At 53.5% G+C, this 17,660-nt stretch overlaps 2 protein-coding genes across 2 annotated transcripts in view; one reads left to right on the forward strand and one right to left on the reverse strand.

The window, feature by feature from the left end:
- GMDS (GDP-mannose 4,6-dehydratase) overlaps positions 1-2,153 on the forward strand; it is a 418,605-nt gene extending 416,452 nt beyond the window's left edge. Inside the window, exons 10-11 of the mRNA XM_027727942.2 lie at positions 701-769; positions 1,150-2,153. Coding sequence (XP_027583743.2) covers positions 701-769; positions 1,150-1,212 — 132 coding nt within the window. The 3' untranslated portion in view covers positions 1,213-2,153. The remainder of the gene's footprint in view (positions 1-700; positions 770-1,149) is intronic.
- An 11,146-nt stretch (positions 2,154-13,299) lies between these two features.
- On the reverse strand, positions 13,300-15,165 carry FOXC1 (forkhead box C1). Its single transcript, XM_027727853.2, has one exon. The coding sequence runs from the start codon at positions 15,150-15,152 to the stop codon at positions 13,446-13,448; it is 1,707 nt and encodes a 568-aa protein (XP_027583654.2). The 5' UTR covers positions 15,153-15,165; the 3' UTR covers positions 13,300-13,445.
- Positions 15,166-17,660: the final 2,495 nt, after the last annotated feature.

The following is a 17,660-nucleotide window of genomic DNA, read 5'->3' on the forward strand; positions in this document are numbered from 1 at the left end:
TTTGTTACATTATTTTTGATGAGTGGTTGTGGGATTGTTTTGGTGTGGTAGCACTTTTAAGGATACTTGAACAGTAAGGTGAACATGACCAAAGTCTTGGTTTCTGTAATGCTTTCAAGATAATTTCTTTTAATTTATGAGATATTTAGACTTCTATTTGCATGTGGATGCTCAAAATACTATAGAAGAAAATTAGTAGACATTCAAAAGCTGGACATTTACTACTATTGCATATGGTTACCCATATCCATTACAGTATTTCAGCATCATCTGTCTGTGATCATGTTTTTATTTGAAAGAGACGAGTTGTCATGTTTGCTCTGTGATTTACATTATTTAAACAAATGGGGGAAAAAAGAATTTGAATCAGCTCATTCACTAGCATGACTAAGACGTACAACGTCATCTTACAAAATGTTCACCATTATACGGCCATAAGGCTGGAGTTCAAGCCCTGTGCACGCACAAGAAACAGAGTAACTGTTTCAGTCTGAAATAACCTGGTGAAAGCATGCTGCCTCCTGGTGAATTAATAGGCATATGAGCTTCCACTAAAATTGCATCTTGAAGAGAAATATTTTGTCTTCGGAAGAGTCCAGCCCTGGCCATGCTTAGCTCACAGAGAAGTATGAGCAACGGGGAGGCCATCAAGGTGGGGAAGGTGACGGTTCTTGCAACACCTCTCTCTTCTTTTCCACAGGATTTTCTGCAAGGGGACTGTACCAAAGCTAGGCAAAAATTGAACTGGAAACCAAGAGTCACGTTTGATGTGAGTGGCTTTTCTGGAGTGCTTTGTACCTGCTGGGTGTTCACGTCCTCTAAAAGCAATTCACAGGGAGGGGGAAGGGAGTGGGGGACCTCTGTGTGGGACAACTTGGGCACACTGAGAAACCCCATTTTTGGTGAACCTGCAGGGGGTTCTTGCTTTGAAAACAGCAGCCACTATTGCAACTATGGGCACCCCAGTGCAAAGCAATGCATTGACACACCCAGGGCCAGGGCTGCTGTGGGAAGAGCCCAGCAAAACCCCTTCCCCTCCTCATTCTGCTGTGGGGGGCCAGGGGGCTTGTCATGCTCTGGGGCATTCCTGATGTACTGCCTGTTTGCCCCTGCACTGGGGCCCTGATCTGTCTCTCTCCCTCCTTGCAGGAGCTGGTCAGGGAGATGGTAGACGCTGACGTGGAGCTCATGAGGAACAATCCCAATGCCTGATCCCTGGCTGGGCTGGGCAGGCATCAGAGGAGCCATGCCAGGGATACAACCCATGGCCAGCACTGCCATAAGCCACCGGGGTTGGTACCTGCCCCTCCCTGTGACGGTTTTATTGTTGGCCTGCCTGTGTGTGCAAACCCGGTTTTATCCCTCCCTCCACCCTCCACATCCTCCCAGTGCCTGTTGCTCCACAGATCATCCCAGGGTCAGTCCTGCCTGGACTAACTCTGTATCCTGCCATTAATTAGAGAAGGGTCATACTGAACCTGAAATACTGACCAGGCAACAAGCCCACTGATTTAATTTTTTAATTAAGACTCATCTTTCTATTACCTAGGACCTCCAGCATGTTTTTAGTACTTTCTCCCATTTGAGAAACAAAGCATCCCCTGCCCTCCACCCCACAATCTCCCTCTCCTCCAACAACAACATCAGCAAACCTCTGGCGCTAACATGGGCTCACCATCCCTCCAGACCTTGCTCCACGGCTTCCCCTCTTTGGTCTTTGCTGAACAATTGTTGGTTTTCTTTTCTGCAGCCTTACCTCCACCCCAGCGGCCCATTTCCACCACTTGAACTCTGCAAAAGTTTGGATAACTTGATATAACTTGCAGTGAAATCGCCTTTTGACCATGCCGAATTAATTCCTAATTGCTGGAATTGCTTTCAAACCAGTCAAGCCGGGGCTTGAATGTGTTTTTCAGATCTTCATTTCAGAGTGTGCATGAGTCACAGAAAGCCTTTTTCTCCCTCACCACCTCAATCCGGGGGGTTTAGGGTGTTTTGGTTTCTGACCCCCTCTCCCCAGAATTAACCCATTCCCCTTCCACCCTTTTCCTGCTTACTCTAATTAAACCTCAGACGGGAACTTGAACCATCTCAAAAGATGACTAAAGAAATAAAAAATAAATTAAAAAGCTTTAAAAAAATAGAAACTTCAAGGTGAGTAAATATTTTCTTGCTTTTTGTGCCAAGGTACCCGGGTTATCCAGAGGTCGTCAAGCCCATACATTTCCCGTTGGTTTCGGATCTTCCACCCATCAATTACTCCCATCATTTTAGCTTTTTGCCTGGAAGTAAGCAAAGAGTGAGAAACACAAGCGGGACATACACAGGAAAAACACTTTCATCTCTTGCTTTTTTACTTTCTACAGGGGGACACCGCTGTTAAAAGTGGAGGGAGGTGGCTGAGCACGGAGCTAGGGGCTGTGGCTCTAGCTGGGCGCGGGAGCGGTAGCGTGATGGAAGTGATGTGGGGTGACAGGAAAGGCTCTGGAGCAGCCTGGGGGGGGAGCCAGCCGGCCTGAGAAAGGGTGCTCGGTGCAGCGGTCGCCAACGGCGGCATTTGCCGGAGGTGCTGTGAAAAACGCGCAGCGCGGAGCGCAGCGCGCCCGGGCAGCCCAAGCAGCCGCTTCTTTTGGGGCTGTCCCCTCGAAAGTGCGACCATGCCAGCACAAGGAGGAAAGGAAAACGTGGAAGCCCAGGCGCTGCTTGGGATCCTTCCTACAGGTGCACGGTGTAAGAGCCCTCACAGGGCAGAGAGAACAGGAGAGAGGGAAGGATGTCCCCGTTGCACTCGCTCCAACCGCTGCCCTACGCATGTGAGGCTTTCCAGCCCCCACGCACAGTTTCCGCGGGGCACCGGGGCTCTCCCAGCATAAACCAACGCCGAGTTGGTCGCAGAGCTCCGTCCGTGGGAAGGCCTGGAGCTCCCTGCAGCATCACGCACACATTCCCTCTCATCCCGCGCGTATACACCTTCACGCGTGGGTATATTTATATAAAGCTTCCTTGGGTGTTTTTTCCTCGAACGGCTACGACTCCGCAGCTGTGCCTTTTTTTTCAGGAGTAAACTAACAATAAACTCCCTTCCCGTGGGTGCGTGTCCTTTGCACTAGATGTCCCCTCCCGCAGCGTTCACACCACGCGAATGTGCTACACAGCCCCGGCAGTACGCGCTTGCCCCCTCTGCCGAGGGCACCCACCCGTGTGTGGCCGCATGTCTGTGGCTGTGCTCTGCGGGCTGCCGCCGCACACCCCGCCACGGGAGAAGCGGTGTCCCGTGCCCAGACCCAGCCTCCCCATCCTGGGGCCGCCGAGGGGAGGGGACGAGCTCCTCCTGCCCGGCCTCACCGAGGGCTGTCCCCTTCGCAGCGCCTCGGACAAGCAGTCAGAGGCTGCGGGTGGCGGGTCTTTGGTGGCGCATGGAATAACAGTAATTTTAAAAATTATCACAGCGCTTTTATGACAACACATTTTTGTATTGCTGAAAACTATTTTTTTTTTTTTTTTTTGCTTACAGTGATTCACTGGGAGTCTTGCTGGTACATCTGAATATTAGTTAGACAACTCTGTAGAGACCTGAAAACTTCGACTTCAGGCTTTTTTTCTTTGGTATGTTTAAGTGTAGTGCACTCAAGAGAAGCGTTCTCATTATTTGTTTTCGTTCTCTATATTGGGGACAGAGAAAGAAAAAGGATGGGAAAGCAAAAACTGATACTAGACCAAGCCGTCCCTCCGCGGTGGTCTTGTGCTTTTTGCTGCCTTTTTAAGAAGGAAAAAAATACACTACTGGTTGTGATAGGACAAAACGCACACTGCCCCGCTGCCTTGGACCATTTGGCAAAGCTCTGAATTGCTTTTCAGTTCCCTCTAGGCTACCTTCCTTGCCTAATTCTTAATTGCTTCTAAAGTACCATGGGATCACGTCTTGTAATAACAAAAAAAAAACCCCAAAAAACCTAAAACAAAACACTAACACACTACGATTTAGGGAAATGATATTGTATATGTAGCTAATAGTAACACAGTTACAGACTTGTGTTCTGTACATCAGTTTAGTGTGCACGTCAAGCGTTTTGTGGGTCCAGGTTCAGAAGATACATCCCCCCACTGTCCGTCTCAAGTCTCTTACGGAGTTACTGCACCTTCGTTAATGGAAAAGGGCAGTTCCAGTAGTAAATAACCGAGCATGCCTTTAATCTCCCACGTCTTTCACAAGCGTCCCACCACCCGCAGCAGCAGCACCGAACAAAGCAAAAGGCAAGGTGGGTGTATCCTTTCTCGGATCCGCTGCGTGGCACCGGCGGGGAAAGGCTGGTTGGTGGTTGTGTCCAGCTTATGGACATTCTGCCCTGTCCGAGGTCGGAAAAACAGGCCCTGGAGCCCTCCAGGAGCCCCCGCCCGGGCAGCCTGTCCCCACTGCGGTGTGGGAAGCAGAGAGGTTCACCCCCGCACCGCTGCTAAGAGGAGAAGTGGGATAGTAATGCCACCGCTGGGTGGTGGAGGCTGCCCGGGCGTGCGCCCCGTCGGGAAGAGGGGGTTCCGATGGGCAGGGAGAGGAGAGCGGTCCAGCTCCTGCCCAGTGGGCTGCAGAGGGCTGGGGCGCGATGGGGAAGGCCGGCCCGGCCTGGCCCTGCCTGCGGCTCCCTGCCCGGCAGCGCCGGGAATTACGACCAGCGACGACCGGGCTCGCTCCCCCGCGCCCGCCGCCTGTCAGCGCCGCCGCCGCCGCTCCACGTCTCTTAGCCATAACTCAGCCCCGCGCCTCCGTCGTGCGGGCCGCTACCTTTCCCCAGAAACCTGTCTTGCTAACGGTAAAACTGCCACGAACGCCCCTTCTTAAATTATTCATCTTAATTTTCCTTCTTCTGAGGCCTTTCAGGGCCGCTCGGGGCCACCGGACACTCGTGGGCTGCAGAGTCCCCGTAGGCAGCAAGGAGCGCGGCGGCGGCCCGCGGTGGGGCGGCCCCGCGGGAACACAAGCCCTCGCCACCTCTGCAAGCAGGCCGGGCCGGGCCAGGCCGGGCCGGGGGTCGGCGCTGCCCCAGGGCCCGCCGGCGACGGAGCCAAGCCCGCCCGCCGCCCTGCTCCCCGGCCCCGGTGCGGAAGGCCGGCGAGACAAAGCGACGGGGGTTTCCTCGGGGTCGCGGAGCAAAACCGCCAGCGCCATCTAAAAGTACACCTCGACGCTCGGAGCGCCAGCCCGAAGGGTAAAAGCAAACGGGGGCTGAAGGGGGGGTAGCCCCGCTCCTCGGGTACGCAGACGCCGGGGTAGGGTGGTGGTGGGAAAGCAGCTCCGCGGCCGGCTCTGGTCGCGCTCGGAAACGCATCGACTGCTGTAAGTGTATTTAGAAAAATAAAATTTAGGTGTAAATTGGTAGAATGGAAGAGTCCCCGCCGCCACCTCCCCCGGCCCCTTGCACATAAAGCAGCCGCGTCCCCCCGAGCGGACATGAGGGTCACATCCTCTTCCCGCTACTCGCCCAGCCGGGAAGGCGTGCTCGGGGCTGCCCCGGGACAGCGCGGGGAGAGGGGCACCGGCCGGGGGTCGCCGCCCCTCCCGCCTGTGGGCGGCAGGTTTGCAGGGGTGGGAGGCCCCGAGTCGGCTCGCAGGGCCGCGCTCCTGCCTCCCCTTGTGACCCCCCTTCACCTCTGATGGTTCGCTGGCGGAGCATTGTCTCCAGACACAACAAACCCAGGACGGAGCCCTGGAGCAGGCAGGGCTCCAACGTTTTGACGGGTGGAAGAAAAACATCAACAGATACTTTACAATTATTTGGTGATGGGGGCTAGGAGAGGCAGGCGGAGGAGAGGTCGCTTCGCAGCAGCAGACGCTAATTGCAACCTTTGCTTTGCTAATGAGCTCGCACCGATGCATTCCATGCTCCACCACCGTCCCACACCCTCGGGGGAGAGCTTGGGGGGTGGGAAATGGCGTCGGGAGAAAGTCGTAATTTTTCTGCAATTCGTTATTCAGTTTAAAATCCATCTCATCCTTGAAAGGCGAGGTTAGAAGCGCTGGCCGCCAACACTGTCATAAATCCTCGCTTGGGGAAAACGGCAAGCAGCTCCTCGCTGGCAGGGGCGAGGTGTGGGAGCGCCGGCCCCGGCCCGCCGCCTGCGCCTCGTCCTGCGCCTCGTCCTGCGCCGCAGGCAGCCGGGCATCCCCGGCCCCGGGCGACGGGACTAGCAGAGCGACGTGCCCTCCGCTACCTAAAGGGTTTAGCCCTATTTCACACAATCGGACCGGAGAAATGCATATACAGAACACATGCAGGAGAAAGAGTTCCACTAGAAACTCGCATCAAAAAGGCACTGCAAATGTATTTATACTGGGCAATCTTGCAAGCACCGACATTGTTTAAACAATTCTCTTCTGCTACGCATGATATTATCAGTATTTTTACATTATCGTTCAATGGAAAACATTCTTCTTTTTCCTTATTTTAAATATTTATTTAAAAAAAAAAGTATAAACGAAAGAAATTAAAGTCGGCCGCTTAAATGTTCTAGCAAGTAAATAAATTCCAGGAATGTTTTGGGGAAAACGGCAATGGCGTTTTTTCTGATCCGACCGCTTGCCTTCCGAGGGATGACGGTTCTAGTGATATGACCTGTTATTCATCGATTCGTATAATATATAAATATGCTGAACTCGTGAGTGTAATAATTTGCGTTTTTTCAACTGGAGGAAATTCAGCTATTTTAAGAGTTAATGATTCTAAATGTGTTGGTTTTCCTGGATTCTCCCCAGGGGTGATGGAGGCTGGAAAGGAGGGGCGATTTCAGTTTGGGGGTTTTATTGTTGCCGTTTTAATTCTGCTGAATGCAGTCTAAAGCAGCTGACCTGAACGTGGGGGTAATACACTGCACAAGCAAGCCCCCTGACACCTAAAGGTCAGGTGAAAGTCTCCAGCAGGTAAGTTGCAGGCCGGCTGCCTGCCCAGCTCACTTGCTCTCTGGCTCACAAATTGTTCCCTTCTGCCCACCCAAGTCGTTTCAAGCTGTGTTTGTTTCGGGGGCAAAAAAATTGCCGACCACCCAATTCCATTTCTGCCGGAGATCTCATCGGTAGCCCGAACTGCCTTCCCCCTCCCCATCAAACTACTTTTTAACAGCTATTATTTTGTGGCACACGCATACCAACCAAGGCGCAAGTTACGGGCCTAGAAGGTCGCGGAGGTGTGTGCGACAGATGCCTTGGCTTGGGGGAGGAGGAAGAAATCCCCCTCCACCAAAGACACTGCCGGCTAAACGGAGGGAGGGAGCCTTTGCCGGCTGCTTCCCCGACCCGCGCCGCACAAAACAATGGTGAAACAGGCCGGGACGAAAACATGCCCCTCGGACCACAGGGGCTTCCCCGTGGGGCTGTGCTGGTGTCTTCTCCCTGAACACTGCTGAACACCCCCCAGCCGTCGGGTGTCCGGCAAATACCATCTCGCAGCCGCTTGCCAAATCGCTGGACGCCAACAGCGTTACCACGGAACTAAACTCTGAGTTAGTTGCAAGTGACACCGAGGGTTCCTGTTTCGGCCGGACCAGCCAGAGTTATCCTCGGGAGAGCTGGGGCTTACTCCTCCGGCCGTCCAAGCAGGCCTTTTACGACGCCTTGTTGCGAAATGAGGGGGTCTCCCCCTCTCCTGCCCTACACGCCCGACCGTTCGCTACCCCTATGTGCACTTCCAGCCCCCGGCCTAGGACAAGACCTGCCCGTTGCCCCAGGTGCGTGTGCATAATTTTAAGGAAAAATGGGGGGCACAGCAGTGCTGCGAGGGGTCCCCGGTGCCCCCCGAAATACGGGGCTGTCGCCGAGCCCCGCAACTACAAGGCAAGGAGGCGGACCTCCTCCGCCGATGCAGCTATTGTTTCGTTCAATTAGGCTCCGCTTGATAAAAAACAATCGCTCGTTAATCCTCGCCCCCCTCCCTCCCGGCTGGTGTATTGTGAATGGCGACATCGACTCCCTTGACCCCCGTCTCCTTTTCTGTCTTTCTGTCCCCTGAAAAATGATTCCGCGAGCTCTGATTGAATTTTATTCCTTCCTGACCTGGCCCGTTTTTATTGCATGGACACCATCAATCTTGACCTAACGCGACGTTTGTTTATTACTTTGGAAAGAAGCGAATGGCTTTATGAGCCCCAGCGTAATTAAACCAGGAGAGCTCCCTTCACCGCGGCACCGCACCACCTTTGGGGCGGATTCACCACAGACAAGCAGCCGGGGGGGCGAGTCAGAAGGGAAAAGAGAAAAAAAAAAAAAGGAAAAAAGGTGGGGGAAAGCTATACGGGAAGAGTAACTGGCATCCTCCCAGCCCGTGAGCTTGTAACCGAGATGCCGATGGATCGAAACCCAGGCGCATCCGCGGGGGAGCACCAAGCAGCTCCCTTACTCCACAGTTCAGGCCCGCCAGCCTCTTGCGCAGCTTGCCGCGTAAACCCGAGCTCGCCCTCCACCCTACCCTGGCTGCGCGCCTGGGCGCGCTACCTGTGCCCCCGCGTCACCCCGGACACCCTGATGGCGCCCGTCGTCGCGCTCCTCATCGCCCTCCCCTTCTAAAAAAACCCCAAACGAACCAAAACATCAGCGCCTCTTAAAATGACGGAAACATTTTGCCAAACCACCCGGCCTTGACACAGAGAGACGGGGGGAAATGGACTTAGTACGCCGAGGAGTTTAAATTACGTTACGAGACAAATTAATTGAAATCTAATGTTCAATTAGCTGTCGCTGTTGAAATGAGCGATTTTGGGAAGTGGGAGGCAGAGAGCTTCTTAGGGGCCGGACTGCAGCGCTCCTGTACCTGCGCGGCGGCGCCATGTGCGCGCCTCGGCGCTGCACGCTTTTGCCTACGACGTGATAAAGACTGCGCACTCTGACCTCACACTCGTCTTCACGTGGGCGCAGAGGGGCGCGCAGCCCCCCGGCCGTGCGCCACCGCTCCTTCCCGCGCAGCGGCAGCGCCACTCTGCCTCCCGCAAAACCCGCACCGGTCTTCACGTGCGCTGTGTGCGACTGGCCCGCAATGCGCAAGCCAAGTCTCCGGAGGCCGAGGCGAAGCTTTAAGCTCGTCCTGCTCCAGCAGCGTATTTTTGGGGGGGATCAGGGCAGCATACAGCCGGCCGGTCAATATACTGCCACCCTAGAGTTACCGATAATGTTATGACGTTGAACCTAAGTACGAAAATAGTCTTTTGCTAACATCCAAGCGCCTTTCCCGAACTTCGTGGCTTTCAGAAAGGGCCCCAGATATGGTAAAACGCCAATTCGGAAACACTCCTTTAAACATTTCCATCCACAACACAACCTCACCATGTTCTTCATCTAACCCAGCCTGTGGAGATAGAGAAGGGGTTTTAATCAATGTCCTCTTGACTATTTGCGTGCAGTTCTCTGCTATTTTTGGTTATGACCTTTGCAGAACATAATATGAACTGTAATTGCTTTAAGAAAAATTCTAAGGAGGGAACTTAGGAGAATATTCCTCTCCTCCACATTTTCCACAGTTTAAGTGACAGATGAACAAATACAAGTAAGAAACCCCTAAACACAATGGTCCCTCAAATTAATTAAAAAAAAAAAAGTTTTCTTTTTCATAGACAAAAAGCAAAGCAATAGTTTGGGAAAAAAATCAGTTTGAGCTAAAAATACAACAAAAATCCCCGTGCTAACCTGGCACCTAAGGGACCGTTCTCCTGGCACTTAAGGGACCACTCTGCAGGCACGGCTGGGGCCGAGCGTCCCCGTTCACTGTAGGGGCTGCCCACAGAGATGTCGAGACCTTACGGAGACACATCTCAGTTGCTGCCCAGGCACATGTCCCGTGCCCACCACTGCGCAAGGTCGCACTGCATCACTTTTGGCGTTCATGGCAGGCCCAATTCTCCTGGGAGACAATCGTAGGTCAGAAGGGACGCTCGGGTTTGCCTTCTACTCTCAAAAGGAGGGAAGCACAACACGAACAAGGCTTCGTACCCCACGCTGGGCCTCACTGCCCGCAGTTCGTGCCTTACAGACAGGAGGGCGGCCCGCGGTCAGAAAGCCCCGCTCCATGACCCTCAGCAGCGCTGCCCCAACCTTGAATGGTTTATAGCAAGACCGCCCGGCCTTTCCCCATCTCAGCAGCAGCAGCGACACCTCACACTGCAGGCTTCGGCCCGGCGGAGTCCGGAGCTGCAGATCCCCATCCGTGCAATGCTGCGCAGGGACCAGCGGCACTGGCCTGCGCTCCCGACGGGCACCTCCCGCGGCCAAGCCTGCACTTTTCACCGCCTACCAGGGGGACCTTTAGCACTACTGATCTTATTTTTGTTGTGATCAATTTCTGTGCAGAGGAGGAGAAGAAAAAAAAGTTATGATTATGGTAATAATAAAAATAATGATTTTAAAACTAAAGCAGAAATGCCTGTGCGGTGAGCCAGCCCATCGCACTGAGAATGAGGAGGTGACCTCCGCCAGGACCACGCACGTCACTTCAGGAAAGATATTCCCTCCGGGGGCAGAGGATCCCGACACGACCTACCTGCGCCCGAGCAGGAGGTTTCCCTTTTCCCCCTCCCTGACTGTAAGCCGCCCCCCCCAGCTCGCCGAGCCCACTCCTCCCGCCCCTTTTGCAGCCTGGGCCACGGGTAGCGCAAGTTGCGCGGCCGCCCCGCTGCGGAGGCCCGCGGACCGCCCCAGGCATTAGCAGTAATTACACACCGCACTTGTTCAGGCTACGCACAGTCCCCCCAGCTCCCCTAACCGAGCAGCACCACTGACAATGCAACGGGTTATTAAACAAGCCGGGATAACAACTGCTTTCCTCCCTATTTTTTTCGTCACAAACACCCTACCGCTGGAGACCGCTGAGAAAACCCAAACTACAGGAAAGCCGGCGCCTGATCGCAACAAAAATAACAGGCAAATAGCACACGCAATCGCCTCTACCCTGTGCCTTCTTTAAACTTTATTTTAAATATATGACGGGGGGCAGGAATGGCCTTATTACGCAGCTACCCCGCTGGCAAACCCATCTGCCGGGGCAGAGGGAGCTGCCCCGCCGAGGGTCCCCTCTCCAAGGAGAAGGACCGAAGGTGCGAGGCAGTGAAAGCCCCGCCGTGCCCCTGGCCCGGCAGCCCCGCTCACAAGCAGTGGGGGTGGGAGGGAGCCCCCAGTTTAGCTGCCCCTCCGCTCGCTACAGGGAGAGGGGACGGTGGGGAGAAGAAAGTGAGCCTGACTGACAATAGGTAACATTTTATTTCCCTTTACTGGTGAAAAACGGGCAGTAGCATTTAAAACGTGTCCCTGGAGCGAAGGCGCTCAGCCTTTACTCGTCATTCTCTTCAATTTTACCACAATCGGACGATGGAGCATTTGGGCTTCTCTTACCCAACTTAGCAAACAAATCAATATAAATAAGGCCGATTTTTTTTAGAGGTACTATGACGAAAAAACAAAGACTATGCTATACTCACAAAAACATATTCTAAGCCAGCGTTATAAAATGACACACACTTCCCCATGTTCATTCGATCTCCTGAAGGTGTTTTCGGATTATTGCTTTGGAAGGGAAGCACAGCTCAAAAGTGAGGTAATAAGGCTGAACTGTAAATACCTTTGTATTTATTTACAGTATAACCCTTAACAATGCAACAGCAATTACTGCTAAGTGTTCCCTTTAGATAAGAGCTTCTGTTAGGAAACTGTACTACCTTGAAAGCAAATTTTAGGCCTTAAGTATCTGTAATCAAGTAAGCTTATTCTCAAGGCTGTGACTGACAAGGCTGATTCTTTTACGTTAATGCATTTATTGCATTTTGGTGGTTACTTACAAAAAGGGAAGGTGACCCCCATGGTTCGTAGGTTCTTAATAGCAAATTGTCCAGAAGGTAAAATCCTTGATCTGACAAGATGTCAGTCTGTGCAGCACTCATCTGCTACCCTGGTAATATATATATTTTTTTTCCGATTTAAGGAAAAATGAGGGGGGAAGTAGAAAAAAAAAAAATAAAACACCCCCCTTCCAACTATATACGAAAAATTCGCCCACACAAAATAGTTTTAAAATAATTTCAGTCCGAACAATTAAGATACAGACCAGTGAAGTCCCTGAAGGACGGGAGTAATGTAGAGCTACTATAAAGGTGTAAGGGTGGACTGTACAAGTACCCTTTAATCCAACTACTTTTTTTCCCCTGAAATAAAATAGTATTTTAAAAATAGGTATTACAGAAGCAGCTTCACAGATGTGATTGCACGCATTGCTATTAATTCTGAAACGCAGTGATTTATATGTTTGCATTATATTTAAGAATAAACGTACTACAGATTTGGCATCTGCTATACACTGTGGAATTTAGAAAAATATGCAATGCGTATATGAAGCTATAAATAACTACGTAATCCTTCTTTAAATATAGGTACATATGTAAATCCTAGATATAAATACATTTGAAACACACAGAGACCGATAAATAGCTCGATATATATACACAGTTACACAAGGGCAGGGATCTACTGCATGCACTTCTACCTCGGAGTTATCGCTTAATATATCCTTACATAGGCATATTATTTAAAAAGCCATAATCTTGTCATACTACTGTGTATGGTCAAATGTTTCCAGGTCTTGCCCATTAATTGCTAAGAAAACGTGTTTGTTTATTTGCCAACTCAGAGCTGCCATGGGAAAGTATTTTTTTCCTAGCGGATAAGGCGAGCTGACTAAGTGGAACATATTGCAGAAGAGACTGAAAAGGGATTTTTCGACCTGGCAGTTCCTAAATGGTCTTTGGAATTTGTGCGGAGGGGAACAAGCTGTTCCAGCGACAAAGTTAGTTATGAAATCCCTTTTCCCTCTCTTTTTCTCTCTCTAAATGAAAGTATTAAAATATACAGACGTGTATCATTCCAACTGAATGGTAATTTATTAATAAACAAACAATGCAATACCTTCAGAATATTTTCAACAAAAAAAAGAAAAATATTGATAGAATAAGATTAATACAGTTTCCCTTTTTATATAGTGAAAAAAAATCAGCGTTTCAGTCAATTTTAACGTCATTTTTCAGGAAAGGGGGAAACACTTTCTGGCGTTTGGTCCGCAACATTCAACTACAAATTAAAAATAAATTACTATGTCGCAATTTACATTTTAAAACAAGTCCTTGTAGAAGAGGAAGGGGAGAAGGGAAGAAGCTGGTACTCTACGCTGGACTTTTCGCTCCCTTTTAAAAACGGGGCATGACAATACCTTAAGGGACGCGGGGTGGGAAGAAAAAAAAGTATTTTTCAAAGCAATTAAAAAAAAAAAAACTTACGTGTTATTGGAGTAACACTGTCCTTTAACAAACCAAGACATGCTTTTGGGGCTGTCTCTGTACAAAAGCTTTTCGCGATGCGCTCGCTTCCCTCCGCGGGCGCGGTGCGGAGCAGAGCAGAGTCCCCGCGGTGTCCCCGCGACGCGGTGCGCTCAAAACTTGCCGCAGTCGTAGACGAAGGCCCCGGAGGTGCGGTAGAGCGGCTGGCTGCCGGGGAAGGCCATCTGACAGCTCCCGCCGCCCCCCGCCCCGCCGCCGCCGCCGCCGCCCCCTGCCCCGCCGCCGCCGCCGCCGCCGCCCGGCGAGGCGCTGAGCCCCAGCCGCGGCGCCTCGAACACCTCCCGCGGGGCGGCGGCGAAGCCCTGCTGAGGCCCCGCGTAGCCCGCCGCGCCCGCCAGCGGGCCCAGCTCCCCCGCCGCCGCCGCCGCTGCCGCCGCCGCCGCCGCCGCCTGGTTGAGGTACCAGGAGGCCAGGCGGCCCTGGTGCGGGTGCGGGTGGTGCCCCTCCTGGTGGCCGCCCGCCGCGCCGCCCAGCCCGCCGTGCCCCAGCGCCCCGCCGCCGCCGCCGCCGCCCCCTGCCCCACCGCCGCCGCCGCCGCCGCCGCCCGAGGGCATCGAGTAGTCGGGCAGTGGGTCCTCGGCGGGGCTGGCGGCGGCGGCGGGCAGGTGGCCGGGCCGGTCGGCGCCGCCCGCCGCTGCGTAGAGGCTCATGGCCTGCATGTTGCAGTGGTAGGTGCCTGCGGCGGAGCCGGCGGCCGCTTGGCTGCAGGGCGAGCCGTAGACGGAGCTGTGCCCGGGCGAGTACCCGCCGAGGGACAGAGCGGGCGGGATGCCGGTGCGCGGCGCGGCGGCGGCAGGGGCCAGGAGGCCGGCGCCCAGCTCGGCGGCGGCCTGAGGCGAGCCCCGCAGCGAGGTCATGATGTTGTCCACGCTGAAGCCCGGGCCGTGGTGGTGGGGCGGCGGCGGGGGCGGCGGCGGCGGGGGCGGTGGCGGGGGCTCGGGGGCCTCCAGGCTGAGGGAGCGGCTGGAGGGGAGGGTGCTGCGGGGGCTGCCGCCGCTGGAGAGGCTGCTGCTGCTGTCGGGGCTCTCGATCTTGGGCACGGCGCCGAGCGGCGGCGCGGCGCCGGGGGGGGACACGGCCTGCGGCGGCGAGGCTGTGCCGTTCTCTGTCTTGATGTCCTGGATGCGGACGGGCGGCGGCGGCGGCGCGGCGCTGCCCCCGGCGGGGCCGCCCTCGGGCTCAGCGGCGGCGGCAGCGGGCGGCGGCGGGCGCGGCGGGGCATGGTCCTTGAGGTGCAGGCGATCCTTCTCCTCCTTGTCCTTCACGGCGTCCTTCTTCTTGAAGCGGCGGCGGCGGCGGAGGAAGCTGCCGTTCTCGAACATGTTGTAGGAGTCGGGGTCGAGGGTCCAGTAGCTGCCCTTGCCGGGCTTCTTGTCGTCTCGGGGCACTTTGACGAAGCACTCGTTGAGGGAGAGGTTGTGGCGGATGCTGTTCTGCCAGCCCTGCTTGTTGTCCCGGTAGAAAGGGAACCGCTCCATGATGAACTGGTAGATCCCGTTCAAGGTGATCTTCTTATCGGGCGCGTTCTGGATGGCCATGGTGATGAGGGCGATGTAGCTGTAGGGCGGCTTCACCATATCCTTGGGCTGCGGCGGTGGCGTGTAGGGCCCGTAGGCTCGGGCCATGCCAGCCGGGTACTGCTCGTGGGCCGGGTGGGAGTACATGCTCATCGGGGCCGGCATGGCCGTGTAGCCCCCGCCGGCCGCCGCCGCCGCGGCGCGGTAGTAGCTCTGCTCTCCGCCGAGGTACGGCACCACTCCCAGGGAGTTGGGACTGGACACGGAGTAGCGAGCCTGCATGTCCTCCCGTCAGCTTTCCCCCACCCTCCCCGCCGGACCAAACAGCGCGTCCCTTCCCCCTCCACCCCTCCGCCGCTCCGCGGACCGAGCTGGACCGGGCGGCCGGGCAACCCCCACCCCCCCACCCCCCCGGCGGAGCGCGGTAAAAGGGAGAAAGAATAACGACGGCAGCGCCGAAAGTCTCCTTCGCCCAGGAAAGCCCACCGGCGAGCTCCCGCGCTCCACGCGGAGGGGAAAAAAAAATCAAAAAAGGAGGGGAAAAAAGGAGGGGGGCAAAAAAATGGAAAAATTGTTTTAAAAAAGAAAACGGCGGAGGGGAAAAAAAGTAATCGCAGCGGAGAAAGCAACTTCCAAACGCAGAAAGAGTATTAAGAAAATAAAACCTTTGCAAAGAGGCTCCCACGGTCCCAGTTCCTTGTTCCACGGGGATCTGCAACAAGTTGTCTGCAAAGGAGGGACAAAAGTAGAGGGATGTGTTTTGTCGGCTTTTTTTAAGCGAGCAGAAGAAAAAAAATCCACCTTCCCGATCTCCCAGTGCAAAGTCTCCCTCTCTCTCTCCCTCTCGGTTTTTTCAGTCTCTTTTTCAGTCGCAGGCTGCTTTGGGAAGCATCGGAAAAACTCCTGAACTTTTGAGCATCCGTCACCACGGCGAGAACTTTTTTACGCACTTACAGTTTTCTCCTTTTTTTTTTCCCTCCCTCTCCTCTCTCGGTCTCCTTTTTTTTTTTTTTCCTCTCTTTTTTTTTTCTTTTCCTCCTTTTGCAGGCGGCCAGCTCCGCCCACTGAGCCGAGGCGACCAATGAGGGCCGGGAGACACCCGGGACTCTGAATGAGGAGGGAAAAAAAAAAGGAGCGAGCGAGAAAAAAAAAAAAAAAATAAAAAAAACACCCTGCAGCAGCAGCCGCAGGAGTTGTAGCGCTCGGGGACCGGCCACACACGCTCGCCGGCACACGCGGACGCCTTGAGCGCCGCGGAGCCCCGGGTTCGCACGGGCCTCTGCGCACCCGCGGCGATCCCCCCGCACCCGCGCATTTTGCGCGACGACCCGCCCGACCCCTACTGCCTCGTACCTCGCTCGCCCACCCACTCGCGTACTTACGTGTGCGGTCGCTCTCGCACACGCACCCCGGGTACACGCATGACGTGCATGCCCGCACCTGTATGTGTGTATATATATCTATATGTGTATTTGCTTCCCCCGGAGCTCTTCCCACCCAGGCGCACCCTGCGCTCTGCCACGCGTGTTTACCCCGAGATATTACTTCTCTTTTTTCTTTTCTTTTTTCTTTTTTTTTTTTTTTTTGTAAGCTCCTCGGTGTGTTTTCTCCGCACGCTCCGGTCGGCCTCTCTTCTCCCATTCCCTCCAGGCTGCCGCCCGTGTCGGCGGGCCGGCTCCACGCCTGTGTGTTGGCTCGCTCCCTGCCCTCCCCCGCCAGGAGCTCTTCCGCGGGGACAGAGAGGAAAGTGTATGTGTGGAGGGGGGGGGGGTGGGATGCCCCTGCCCCAGCAGCACCACCCTGCCTGCAATCAGCTGCCTGCCTGACTGCTCAAACGCTTCTGAAGAGATTGCATTCCTCCGGTTGACAGGGTTTTGACGAGTCTTCTAAAGCACCTTTTTATTAATCAGCCACCAAGGGCTTTTCTCTCTCTGTCTGCAAATGAAGCGCCCGCTGCCTCTGCTGTTTATAAGCAGGGGCGCGTTTCTTTGAATGGGGTCTGTAGCTCGCCCCTTCAGGTAATCTTTACGGACCATATGGAATGTGACATGAAGAGCGGATCCTTGCTTTATTTCTTTATTCACTTGAGACAGAGAGGGCATAATTTTGTTCCTAGTCTGCTTCAGAGTGGATTCCGTGCTTTGTCAGGTGTGTCGAAAAAAAAAAAAAGAGAGAGAGAGAGAAAAAGAAGCAAAATAAAATGAATGTTCCTTAAACTACTTGGCCAGTTCTACTATGAAGATTTTATTTCCTTTGCCTTTGTCTAACTATCTGAAATAATATTTGGGCTCTAATCAGAATAAGACTTTAACGGGAGCTCATAGGGAGCAAAGAGTGAGGGCTTGGTTATTTATTTTTTAAATTCTACTTTCAATTTTTTCTTGTATTTGAAAAAAAGCAGCAGTTCTTTTCATACTTTAAACATGGAGAAATTCGCATACATTGTTGCACAGAAGTCTAGTTTACCAATACGTTAGATATTCGAAATACAACTCTGTAGTCTTCATTCTCTTTGGAGACCATACCTCTGAAATTTCATTAGCGTTAATAATAGGTCAGTTGAAAGGATCAAGCTGAAATCTATTTTAAGAGGTGGAATTTGTATGGAAAAGATGTGTGTGTGGTGTGTTTGTGAGATGAATTACCCATCCTGATCTTGTGACACTACAAATACGTCAAAAGACTCTTTTGGTTTCACTAATTTGAAACCCCCTTTCCACACTTTTTACTGTGATCGATTGCTTTGGGGATCGTGTCTTTGGAGCGTGTTAAAGGTGCATCATTTGCCTG

This window comes from Pipra filicauda, unplaced genomic scaffold (assembly GCF_003945595.2).
Source record: "Pipra filicauda isolate LSUMZ 115617 unplaced genomic scaffold, ASM394559v2 scaffold48_size3843733_pilon, whole genome shotgun sequence".
Lineage (NCBI taxonomy): Eukaryota > Metazoa > Chordata > Aves > Passeriformes > Pipridae > Pipra > Pipra filicauda.